The sequence below is a fragment of the Bicyclus anynana genome, chromosome 7, assembly GCF_947172395.1.
Source record: "Bicyclus anynana chromosome 7, ilBicAnyn1.1, whole genome shotgun sequence".
Lineage (NCBI taxonomy): Eukaryota > Metazoa > Arthropoda > Insecta > Lepidoptera > Nymphalidae > Bicyclus > Bicyclus anynana.
In genome coordinates this window covers 5,940,527-5,954,523 of record NC_069089.1, presented here as the reverse complement: position 1 = coordinate 5,954,523, position 13,997 = coordinate 5,940,527, and the positions used below count along the sequence as shown (strand labels likewise).

Below are 13,997 nucleotides of genomic sequence, written 5' to 3'. Positions count from 1 at the left end.
GAATGCGTTTATTTTTTTATTTAATTTTTATTGAGTTGCGAATAGAGCGAGATTTGAAGACAGGGGACATCCTTTACGGTGTAATACCTTTGCCTTTTTCTCATGTGAAAAAAATAAAATTAAAAAGCGAGAATTTAAAAAACAATTGGCGTGAATACACACTTGATTTTTTTCCGAAATTCATTGTAAATTTGTGACCGTAACTTACATATTTTTCAACAATAATTGTTATTGTTGTCTTCGTCTAGTGAGAATGGTGATCCTAATTTGGAGATGGATGAAATTTTCAATCTGTTACCATCAAAGTCGAGACGCATTTACTTAAATACTTACCTACGATACCTATGAAAAATTCAATAAGTGAAGAAAACAACAACGAATGGATTCACTTACGAAAGGAGTTTTTTAAACTATTATCTCCCACGTTTACCTCATATATTCATTATTCATCTTCAAAGTAGTCGGAAATTATGTTACCAGGTAAAAGCATCTCCCTTAATATCCAAAATTGTAGACTTTGTACATTTAATTTTCAATTAAAATAAATCATTGAATATTGTACTAAACTATTTTATTTTCTCGCAATCGTAGTGAAAAGCAGAGTGTAACACGTGGGGCTAAACCCATTATAAACTCGGTTTCTATTTAGGCGGCCCTCGCCTTCGTCTCGGGCCCTAAAAATACCTCGTATATAATGGGTCTTTTTAGGCCCTTGTATAACAATCTACTATTATACTATAGATATGTTACGTGCAAAAAGTGATCTGAATTTAGAGACCCCACTGAGCGCACACATACAAAATTTTGTGTTTACTTACATTATATATTTATGTATGTATAGTTTTTACATTTTCTAAACACGTAACTCAACATTATAGATAATATTTAGGTATTATGAGTTTAAATAACTAAATGAAATTAAGACAATTATGCACATTTGTCCACCTTAGTTTTAATGCGTTAATGGGCATAGTAGAAATTGCCTTAATTTGATCATATTGTTACGCTTCGATTATGTCATTATTCGCTTATAAAATGCCTAACATCACAAACAATGTGAATAGAATACCTTTCAACAGAATCCCAATGCAACGAACGGTTTAATCTGTAACACTGCCTAGTAACGTGTTACATACAAAACTATTATTGTATTGCTGTCTCTCCTTATCACAGTATTGGAGAAAGAGAAAACAAACCTTGTACGCTCAATTTATTGTCGATATACTCTATTGGATAATCCAATTATAGATGCAACATTGGGCAAAAACGTATATAGGCATTACTTCCTTCCGAATGGTGCGAATACTTACATCGTGGGAACTAAACATCGATTCTACTTATTGATTTTTTCTGATGACAAGTTACTTCATTCTCGGTGTGTAACTTGTTCATATTGATATGTTACCGTTAGATTGTAAAATACGTTAGTTTTGTTTATAATCTCACTCGTGATATTAAAATCTACCGTCATATTGTGAACTGAAAATACTGATTACAATATAACGTGTTATTTTTCGGTATATTATAATCTATCAGAAGTGAAACCTTTAAATTGTCAATCAGAATAAATTTACCACAGAGTTACAAAAATATTACAGCGGGCATAATAAAAATAGTAAAAAATTACAATGGACAAATCAAAGAAAAAAGAAAGAAAAACGGAGGGGTGGCGAGTGCGTTCACTAATTTTTTTTAATTTTAATGTTCTTCCATTAGTAAAATGTTGTTTTTGTTAATTATAAGTATAATAATATTATTGTTAACTAATAGAACATGGTTTCATGGAGTTCTTGGACTTTTAAGATAATTAAGGACAAAGTTTTATCAAAATCTCAAAGTTTGCCAAATCAATGCATTCTTAAACTTCGTACAAAGGTAAATATTTATAAAATATATCAGTATTTTTCGCGATTCATTGTAGAAAGTAGGCTACGATATTACGTAAACTGCCTCGCGTATTAGTGACATATTGTTAGAGGATCAACCATAGCCATGGGTGAAGAAATTGACAGCATTTGTAATTGCAAAATGTTGCACTATTTTTGTGGAAACATCGCCATAAACAAGTTTAACACGAAAGTACCTTAACTAATAACTCTCCAGTTTCGATAAAACGCAGCTTCTTAATTATTATACACGCTGGCCCAATGCGGATTGGCAGACTTCACATACGCAGAGAATTAAGAAAATTCTCTGGTATGCAGGTTTCCTCACGATGTTTTTCCTTCACCGTTTGAGACACGTGATATTTAATTTCTTAAAATTCACACAATTTAAAAGTTGGAGGTGCATGTCCCGGATCGGATTCGAACCCACACCTTCCGGAATCGGAAGCAGAGGTCATATCCAATGGGCTATCACGGCACTCGCAGCTTATAAATGGTTATTCCAGAGCTAGAATTTTGGGAGCCTCCGTGGCGCAGTGGTATGCGCGGTGGATTTACGAGACGGAGGTCCTTTGATCCCCGGCTGGGCCGATTGACGTTTTCTTAATTGGTTCGGGTCTAGCTGGTGGGAAGCTTCGGCCGTGGCTAGTTACCAACCTTACCGCCAAGAGATTTAGCGTTCCGGTACGATTTCGTGTAGAAACCGAAAGGGGTGGCACCTACTCCTAACAAGTTAGCCCGTGTCCATCTTAGATTGCATCATCACTTTCCATCAGGTGAGATTGTAGTCAAGGGCTAACTTGTAAAATCTCGAGACTCATTATTTTCTACGTATCTCTCATCCAGTATAAATGTGACGATCTCTCGGGCGCAGTAGTACTGTGGTTCACAACACTGAGGTCCTGGAATTGATTTCCAGCACAGTTCAGTTTAAGATTTAAGTGTATAGGTCAAGGTCTGGTAAAATGACAGATCTTGATCACGTGACCTGTCGATAGCAGATGTCATTCCCATACATTTTTCTAGTGTTCGAAGCGTTTGCGATCGTAAAAAGAGAATCGACATGCCACTTAGCTACAGGGACAGTTGAGATAGCTGTCAAGGGCTAACTTGTCGCAGAAAAACGCTTGAAAAACAAAATCAATATTTAAGCATGAAGGATTCAACATTGGTTTTGTTATCTAAGTCAAAATAAAAACTCTACTCTATTCACTATCTTATGCTAATTGACGTATACAAAATTGAGATTCTATGTAAAACTGTCCTCCGATGTTTACATCATCATGGTCGGCCCTTCCATACGGCATACAGAGCAGTCGTCTCAGGCGCCAAATCCTAGAGAGCGCCTGAATGATATTCCTAGTCAACCGTAGACGGTACAGCACCTCATTTTCAATTGGTCACCCCAGTGTATGGTCAAGATCATCGCGTTCTTACTTTATACTTATAAGTAGGTATAGGTATCTGCATATTATTAGGAGCAAACAGGAGAGGCGCCATTATTGGATCTCGCTCCATTTTAAAATTAACATCGGGCCGGCGCTGGTTATACACTATGTAGATGACATTTCTCAATTGATTTGATGTTTATATTAATTGGTTGATAATAAAGACCAAAATAGTGAATAGGCCAACTGGTTCGTTTACTGACTTGAATCATCGCCACCGGTGCATAGCACAATCATATGCGCTAAAACAACTGGTCCAGATAATTGTACAGTAGGTAATTATAACTTTTGAACAAATAAGAGCACGTGTTTGTACTCGAAGTTTGCTAGTTCATAGTAAAATTCTTTACTCATGCAAGATTCCTTTATTGTGTAACGCAATCGTAATAGTACACACGTAATACATAACAATCGCAAACAAGTATAATGCTATCGTTATTACAAGCTAATAAAAGCGAGTTTTATCAGTTCAATTAGATATAGTAAAAAATAAGAATAAGTTCGATATGGAGGGCGTAGGTTCGAATCAGCTCCGGCGCATGCTCCTCCAACTTTTCAGTTAAGAGTGTGCAATATGTAATTTGGTGGTTACAAATGGTTCTGGATCTCAGATTCTGGAAAAGTTAGGAGCCTGACATTTGGGTAAATGATATTTCAAAGTGTTAGCTACGTTATGACTATACAAAATACACAATTTGTAAAACATTTCTCGATAGTTTATTTTTTTGAAAAATACATGTTTTGCTCACATTTTGCTTTCAATCTCTAAAAAAGCAAACTTATTTTCTTAAATTTTTGTTTAGTATAGAAAATTAGAATTATATCTTGAACATGGCCATTTTGTTTTTCGTTATGTAGTTTAATTTACTTGCAATTAGGTAAAAATGGTTTTGGCGCTCACGTCATAAAATTTGCGTCGCGCGTCAATCGCTCCGTGCTTTACACTCACGTGAAAGTCGTAATTCGGCGTCTTGTTTGCGCTTCGAATTTTATCCATACGAAATCGAATACGAATTGACGAATACGAATTCGAATTGTACCAACGCGCTGCGCGCTCTTAAGAAATAAAATATCACGTGTCTCAATCGGTGGAGGTAACAAAGGTGTGAAGTCTGACAAACCGCATTAGGCCAGCGTGGTGGACTATTAGCCTAACCCTGCTCATTCTGAGAAGAGACTCGTGCTCAACAGTGAGCCGAATATGGGTCGTTAATGATGATAAATGATGATATGTGAAAACTTGTAACTGGCTACATTTATTTTTCTATGTTGTTATTTTATTATTTTTCTGATACCTACTAGATCTAAGTTTACTAACCAAATAAAATAAAAGAAACGCAATTTATTGCAGGCTTTTTTTATTTAATATCTAAATAGTACATAGTTACATTGATAAAGCAAAAAGAAAAGACAGTTTCCATAAATCCAAGTTTAGTGTTTTATTTCTTACTTGTTACTGCCATAAATTAAATCTGTGCCTTTGAGATGAAATTATTTCAACTCAACTTCAGCTCAACAACAAAAACATCGGCTTTGCCCGTCAACTATTACATTTAAAACAAAACAAATAAAAACTTAAACTTATATCTAAATAAATAAATATACGTATTTAGAGTATGAACATAATAATCTGCGATCTATCCGATCCAATATTGTAACTCATGCAGTTTTATATTCACCGCCAGTCCTAACCGTAACAAGTAACAACACAAACCCGTCACAAGTAAAACACCACTTTCGCTATACTTATAAATATATGCGAAACATGAAACAGATCCGTCTAAGGTTATATTAGCATAAGTAAACAATTCCAATAGTAAAGTACGACACAAAAATCCGGTATTTGTTAAACAAGACACGCATTGGAACACTTACTGGACATTACATTATGTCACTAAACACTTGTACATATGTTTTTTGTGACTGAAATACTTATAACAATTGTGGTTATTGGTCGCAATTTACTCTTTTAATACCTTCGTGTATTTTATTAGAAGAACAGCAAAATTACGACAATTTTAAAATATATACCCCTGAAAAACAACAAAATTATAAACATTTGAAATGTTTACCCCTGAACATGGCCAATATTCACTTTTGTAAGCGGAAATCTAGGAGTGAGTAGAACTTCAACAAGCAAAATTAGAATCCATTAGCTGTTTTTGTAGAACTAGGTTGTGCTCTGGGATTTCTGCCGCAAGGATGCTTCTAATGTCAAAGAAAAGATTCTCAAAGTTTAGTGTGTGCATTTTAATTCAAGCTTAATACGCAGCACGCAATTTTTGTTGCATTAGTAATTTTACTTGTACAGTATTAACATTAAAATAAAATGTGAATAAAAAAATTTATTTAAATTTTATTTGCAATAACTATAATAAATTAATACAAATCAATAACCTAAAATATGTTTAATACCTTTTGAAATCGTCCACAATAATCTGATGGTTGGTACTGATAAAACGCATTCCTAGTTTTCCTTTTATTTTTATCTAAATACACTTTTACTTTTTCTTTGTTACACTTCGCCGCAGGTTTAAGATCGTTCTCTAAGAATATCTCATAATCATCATTTGCTTTGTTACTTTCTTTAAAGCGATTTATTTTATTTGGGTAGTAATTGGGCAGTTCTTCAGGACTGTATGTTTTATTTTTATTGAATTCTTTATCCAGTATTGCGTTAGCTGTACTCAAATCATCTAATTGCTGAAATATGTCGACCGTTGATATCATGTTATTGAATTTTGGTAAATTCAATTTGCCCAGATTATCAGAATCTGCTTTGATAAATTTAGCACTTTTAAGTTCGACGCTGAAAGGAAAAAAAAACCTAGTTTATCGAAAAACTTAGTTATTACTGTAACTTAGTTGGATTTAGTAGGCAAATAGAAATAGAAAAAAAAATATTTCAATGTAGTAATTTTCAAGTTTAAACTCTACTGTTGAAATTTCATTAGATTACTACTTTGGTAAGCTAAACATTTTTATCACCAGCTCTGTCTGCAAGACCATTAGATTTAATTTAAAACATGATACTTTAATACATTCAAATATATACCCATAACTTGAGTCGTCAGCGAAATATTTCACATGAACAGGGTTGCCTTCGTTATCTTTATATGTATATATTCCTATGACCGTACCGTTAGGATATCGTTTTTCATTTTTGAACTCAATATTATTCGAAACCTCATCCTTAATAGGAAAACCTAAAAATCAGAGATGATAGCAAATGTTTTAAATGCGATTTAGTTTTACTTGTACCAAAAACTTATTTAAAAGATTTCTTCTTCTCGTGAAACTTTTTTAATATTCGTCGTGTCTTTATTTTCTATTTAGTTATTTATTTATTTTTTCAATTAAAAAAAAAACCTACCTTTAACTTCTGCAAATAGCAGCAATAAGCATACGATTTTTACATGCCTTATCATTATTTTCGAATATCAATTCCTATATATTAAATTATCAAAATCTTCTTGTATTTATAAAAAGTGTATTCGGTTAATTACGAATGTCAGTCATGTCGTTTATTATAAATGACAAAATATACGCCAATTTTCCCAAATGGTCAGAGGTTGAAACCTTTTTAATACTTTATAAATTGACTCATTGGTAATATTTACAATGACAACAAGAATAAATTCATAATAAATTATTACGTTTATTTATATTAATTACTGTATCATTAGTAAAACTACTAGCCCCAATGAATATTCGAAGGACAGCTAATATCTAATAAGGTGGCTCCAAGACTTCCGCAGGTTTTTTTATTATCTTTTCCACTTTCTTTTTGTTTGGTTTCCTCGGACGCGACCACGATACCGATGTTTCACTAGAACTATTCACTATGATGGTTTGATCTACATAGTTTTGTTTGTGGGGTGCTTCCTTCATTATTCTGAAACGAAAAATGTGCGTTAACAAAGAATTTAATATGAAAATATCTAGGTATATATTTCGGTAAATAGGTTTTATATTTTTATTCTCGGTTCTCAAGTGCGATTAGTATATTGAAGTTTCAAATAGCAGTTTGTGTATAACAAATTTTTAAAGATATAAAGCTGCAGGCGCGCTGAATTAAAAATAGGTATCCGTAGATGTATAACTTTAATCTACAATCTTTCAAGCACTTTATAATGAAGTGTCGGTATTGTTGAAAAATCCTCATTATTTTCACAGCTAAGGGGTCGGACCTAACAGCTGGCCTATTAATTATTTTGGTCTTTATTATCAACGTATTAAAATAAATATCAAATCAATTGACAAAATGTCATCTATCTACTTTATGATATCCACCTGTAGGCACCGGATGACATTTGTTACATAGAATATCAATTTCGTATATGTCAACTAGCATATGTCAAAGATAGTGAATTAGCCTGCAGGTCAGACATTGTATTGGGATAAGGGTTAGCCTACTGTCGTATCTATTATTTACTGCATTTTTAGTTTAAAAATTGTGTATAGTAAACCTTTAATGTGAAGTTAAATATCTTTGATTAAAGAACTTTTTAAGTGTCTGCTAATTAATACAATTGTTAATTCGTTTTACCTGTATCCCTTTTCATCTGCTACATAGTCAAATCGTCGTGCCTTTCCCCTCGGATCGACGTACCCATAGCTACCAATGACTGTTCCATTTGGAAACTTCTCTTCTGAACGATACTGAATATTTCCTGTATTTGGATCTTGAACATTATAGCCGAATGAATATGTGCCTGGATGACCTGTATGATAAAATAATTAATGCAAGATTAAAATATAGCCATATTCAAATCAAGCGCGCTTTTAAAATTAGACCTCATCACTGCTTTGCATCAACAAGTATTAGCCGTATCTTTAACTAGCTGACGCTGCCTGCGCGGCTTTACCCGTGTGGTTCCTGTTCCCGTAGGAATATGGGGATAATATATAGCCTTTAGCCTTAGCACTAGATTATTTTTTCTTCTTTTAGCGTGAAATGCTACTACAAATATTCATAATATCAAAGTAGTTATTTTTCCAATTGTAAACCTTAGTCAAACTTGTTAACCAATCAAATTAAATTTTGCTATAAAATTACGATTATGTTGCATTGTTGCAAAATTATTATATGTATTATGTTTATATGTTTACTAGCGGACGCCCGCGACTTCATCCGCGTGAAACTCAATGTAACCCTTACCCTTACCCCTATCTCCTGACAACAACAAACACATAAAAAAATTGTAAAATCGGTCCAGCCCTTCACGCGTGATGCCGGGAGCAAGGTATATATGAATTCATTTTTATATATAGAGAGAGATGTAGTTAATTAGTTTTAAGAAAAATCCAACGCACCATCGATATTTGTAAAGTAATAGCTAGGCATTTGCGAAGCTAAGCTTAATCTCTTCTGTCTAGGTGCCGAGGAAACTTCGTTATTCCATAGTACACTATATAAAATGAGGATCTGAAATCATATCAAAAATAATAATACATAATATATAACAAAAAGCTTACATAATATAAAGGATTTTCAAAACTTGGTTATTGTTTATAACTTAGTTTATTTGCAGTCTTTGATCTTATAACAAAAAACGAGTGAGTCGTTAAGTTTTCAGATTGTTTTTAATAAAGCCTTCTACAAAGTATAAAAATATTAATGAAAGGATTAATTGCTTAATTTTCTCATTGTATTCTTTCTTAATTTTACATCAAAAAAGAATTATTAATTGAAAATAAATTAATTGAATTAAATCGGTGTAGACCTTGTCAAGTTGGCTTGATCAAGGGAAATAAGGGTTTATTTTTATTTTAAGGAGTATTTGCAACATACCCAATTATCTTGACGACTGTTTTTCAATTCAATATTAACAACATTTATGAGTAATGTCCAACATTTGTTTCGCGTCTATTTGTATCTATTATTTATTGCTACCAATTTGTAATCATAACTCTGCAGTATTCGCAGCTCCCATAGATTTTAGTTAATGAACTGCGTCATCACAGTTTTTTCAAAATTAATACGCGCTTGTTGATGTGATATATTTTTGAAATAATTTAGAAGTCTTAAGCGTTTTATGAATATTTAGTGTTTTGGAATAAATGAGCAGGAGAAAAGATTTATTTATATTTTATTGATGAAATAGAAACATATTATTTGTGTAGATATCAAGTACTTATAGTTACTGTACATATTAATATTTGAGAAGACTATAATAAAAGATTTAGGTAAGTGAGTGTTTTTTTTTCTATTTGAAGCAATGTTTGTTAGTTGTAAATATTCTTTATTGCAAAAGTTAATAGGTAACTGTACCTACTTTGTCGAATATTCATTATCCTTTAAATGTAGGTACTACTTACCTATCTACCTACTAATTGCTTTTAAATCTAGAGCTAATCTCCGAATAATAAGAAAAAATAGTAAATTGTTTAATTTTCCAATACCTGATTTCAAACAAAAAAGAGTATTATACAACTCTTAATTATGTTATTCCATTATTAATAAAATATAAAGATTTTATTATAGATTAAAGAAATATAAAGACTTTTCAGTACTGATCTGTTTAATTTAACATTACCTGTAATGTCAATGAAAAATCCATCTTGGCTATACACAGTCGAAAGGCACTCAAAAGTTTACTCATAGAGGAAGTGTATGTGTAATCTCGCAAAAAGCCGACATGGACATGCGTGAACTTCCAACGATCGTCTCTTTTTGTGGTTTTAAGCCGGCAACAACGAGCCAGTTGTGATTTTGTGGGTGAAGGCGATTCCGTCCATATCCGTTGCCAATAGGGTTACCATGCCGTCTGGAATATTGTAATAATTGTAATTGCAAAAAAAAAAATCAAAAATTGTAATGTGTATCAAGATTAAAAATTTTTGGAGGTAGTGAATACTTTGCGAACTCAAACACACGAAAAATATCTACCATCCAAAACGGCTTGACGCATTTTTTATATATAAATTTACAGTAGACACTATAGAGCAAACCAAAATTTATTTTCACCAATCGAATTATCACAGACGTCAAAGGGCCTAGAGGGCAGTTTGAGACTGTTACTATCGCGTAAACGTGAACGCGAATTTCTAAGGAATTGAAACAGCGCCATCTAGTGGCACTACTGCACAACTGTACAGTATGAAAATATTGAAAACTCCCGCCAGGCACACAGATCTTCCTCAGATTTTTAATAAAGTAATGACATTATTCGTATATGAGTCGTTATACAACAAGCTTCACCAATGCCTGAAAAATGTTTTCTTAACTTTTTCAGTTACGAAAAGTCATACAAAAATCCTCTCTAAATTGCTCTTACATAATACTTGTGTTTTTCAGAAAGTAAGAATTTTTCCATAAAATTAAATAAGTATATATATTATTATACTTTTCTAATTACATAGATTTACTTCTCTCTAGATTTTCTTGTCTGCACTAACTACTTTCTTAACCGGGAAATGCTGGTTAACTTTGTATTTATGGTAACCCTTGTTTTCACTGATGTCATACCATTAGGCACAGGATAAGGAACATTTTACGAGGTGATAAACTCTTTTGGCCTGTTAACGGTAGCTTTGTTGTAAACAAGACTACTCAATTAGGATTTGCAAATTCTAAGATTTATTGCCATCACTATGGGAGATGCCACAAATCATTATTCTTTTAATTTTAAAATCCTTAAAATCTATTAATTTGCTTGATTAGAAATGTACCGTTATATGTAGAGGCGAAATCTTTTCCATTTTAGTCATTAATTAATAGTCTCCAGACAGTTTGCGTTGGTGTTTTTATTTTATTGATTTTCTGGTCTAATAATACATTTGGTTTGTATGTGTTTGTGTAACTAAAGCACGTGAAGTTCGGGAAGAGGACAGATAATAAACATTTTATAGGAATGACGAAGAATGTATGGAGAAGAATTTCAAAAAAGAAGAAGAATGTAAGAGTAATGAAGAATGTACCAATCAAGATTTTGAATTTAGATTTAAAATAGACATGTTATTGTGCTAAATCTTATTACAAAACTTTCATGTTACTTTCTCCAAATTTTCACTTCTATAATGTATTGCATACGAAAACAGAAGAAAGAGTAATGGTCGTTTATATCAATCTTCGCCCCAAAAAGCTCAACGATAAATAATATGGCGTATCATATAAGGCGCCTCTGAGATAGCCGACAGTACCTTCGCAACGCCTACACCTTGCTATATGGACATTTTAGGTGAACGTTGACAGACACTATTTTCTATAACAAAAGTTTATGAATAATATTTTAAGACGATTTAAATCAATTTAGTAGAATATGTATTTTATACCATCATTATCAACCCATATTCGGCTCACTGCTGAGCTCGAGTCTCCTCTCAGAATGAGAGGGGTTAGGCTTATAGTCCACCACGCTGCCCAATGCGAATTGGCAGACTTCACACACGCAGAGAATTGTGAAAATTCTTAGGTATGCAGGTTTCTTCACGATGTTTTCCTTCACCGTCTGAGACACGTGATATTTAATTTCTTAAAATATTTATATATGCATGTTTTATGTAAATCTTCTATTATATTTATAAACTTGCAAAGCATGCGCATAAAATGCATACAATAAAAACTATTTCTGGAAATATTATTTCGCATAATATATTTCATTATATAATTTTGTGGCAATCAGTAATTATATCGACAAACCTGTGAAAGCGATGACTTAACTCGAGTGGGAAGCACAGACAGTCAAGGGCTATTGTGAAATGTCGACGTCAATATTTACAATATGACTCAAGACAATTCCGTCCTAAAGATTCCGTCCTATGATATCTTTGGTACAATTGTTATCACTGCTAAATATAACGTAGGATCCTAGGATGTCTAAAAAACTTTTTGTTTAAGTATACGAATAGATGTGTACCTACTTGGTTATATAGATAATACTATAAAACAAAGTAGGTGCAACAAAGCGGATGAAACATCTGGGCGTCGGCACCTACTTCGTTATATAGTCTATATAACAAAGTAGGTGCCGACGCCTAGAGGTTTCATCCGCGAAGATTCTGTTCCCGCGGGAATACGGGGTTGAAACGCCTATGACACTCATAAATAACGTGGTTTTCTACTGTTAAAAGAAATTTCATAATTGGTTTAGTAGTACCCGATAATACCCGCTACCGCCACAACACACAAACTTCACCTCTTTAAAATATTAAGTATAGATTAATTTATTCTTAAAGAACAATTGACGTTAAAGGATTTACCGAGAAAAAAATATGAAGTTTCGTGTATTGTATTGTTAAACAGAGATACGAAAGATAAGATTATTTGTAAGTTTCCTTTGTAACTCTGTGAAACCAAATAAAAATTGGAATGATTGAACTCCTCTTGCCATTCGCATTTTATATGTTTGAGTAAACATGGAGATGTAAACAAACGATCTGCCAGCTATGGTCATAAGCCATAAAACGATGCTATTTTATGATGTGAGCCTACTATCGCAAAAATGCCATAAAATTTGTCCTCATATTTATGTTTGAACAAACTAATATTTTTTAGCTTTAATAGCAATAAATTTAAATGCCCCAATATGGGTGTAGAAATATTAAAAACAATTACTTTCTTGAAGAGTAAAGTTAAATTTATTTGTATAACTAAATATAATAGTTTTTTTAATAATCCCTGCCCAATCGCTTTGCAGACGATATTTAATAAAACATGTTTTTTAGATAATAAATATATTTTATTATATCTTTAGTGGCAGGACGTGATAGCCCAGTGGATATGACCTTTGCCTCCGATTCCTTTTCAGTAGTGTGCATTTTAAGAAATTAAATATCACTTGTCTCAAACTATGAAGGAAAATCATCGAGAGGAAACCTGCATACCAGAGAATTTTCTTAATTCTCTGCGTGTGTGAAGACTGCTGATCCGCATTGGGCCAGCGTGGTAGACTATTGGGCTAACCCCTCTCATTCTGAGAGGAGACTCGAGCTCAGCAGTGAGCCGAATATGGGTTGATAATGTTTTGTGCATTGTCACAAGAAAATACGCATATTATCGACCGAAGCATGAATGAGCCAGTTGTTGTATTGTTACTACCCAAAAACGATTTTTGGTTTGACATAAATTTTATGATTTTTCATATTAATCTAATCCCACAAGTGTTGGAAGAGATTGCTATCACTGCCAAGAGACGTATGTAATTGCAACTTTCCAGAAACATGTTTAGGTTGTGTGAAATAAATCTTTTTTGATTTTACGTATATTGGAGACATAATAAAAATGAATCGAATTCGCCACGAAGGGTTCCGTGAAAATATTTTTTCGTGAAAAACATTAAAAAAAAAATCTGTTAAAGCGTGTGCCATTGAACTCGACTATACTCTACGGGTATGACGTTACTTGCCAATTTACATAGGTCTAGGTTAACAGGAAGTAGGTACCCTATATGAATTTTAATTTTCTTGAGAGTCGAAATAATATATAATTTTTGTGGCTTATAGGTCACAATAATCGTAATCATGAAAAAATAATGTGATAATTTCACTAAACATGAAACAAAGTATTTCAGCCACTTCTTCGTGATCTATCACGTCTTCTTGACCATAATATTCTCTCTTGTAAACGGTTTTACTAATTTTCAACCAGGTTTGACCAGCGCCGGATCTAGGGGGGGGCAAGCCGGGGCCTATGCCCCGGGCGGCATGTTCAGGGGGCGGC

At 33.0% G+C, this 13,997-nt stretch overlaps 2 protein-coding genes across 5 annotated transcripts in view; one reads left to right on the top strand and one right to left on the bottom strand.

The window, feature by feature from the left end:
- The window catches only part of LOC112058162 (band 7 protein AGAP004871), a 60,558-nt gene that overhangs the window by 22,696 nt on the left and 23,865 nt on the right, over window positions 1-13,997 (top strand). The gene's annotated exons all lie outside the window — the stretch shown is intronic.
- LOC112058221 (cuticle protein 16.8-like) lies at window positions 2,550-9,996 on the bottom strand. The gene is made up of 4 exons (XM_024098930.2): window positions 9,874-9,996; window positions 8,651-8,762; window positions 7,884-8,058; window positions 2,550-7,229 (listed from the first exon to the last, which is right to left on the bottom strand). The coding sequence occupies exons 1-4, from the start codon at window positions 9,937-9,939 to the stop codon at window positions 7,064-7,066; spliced, it is 519 nt and encodes a 172-aa protein (XP_023954698.2). The 5' UTR covers window positions 9,940-9,996; the 3' UTR covers window positions 2,550-7,063.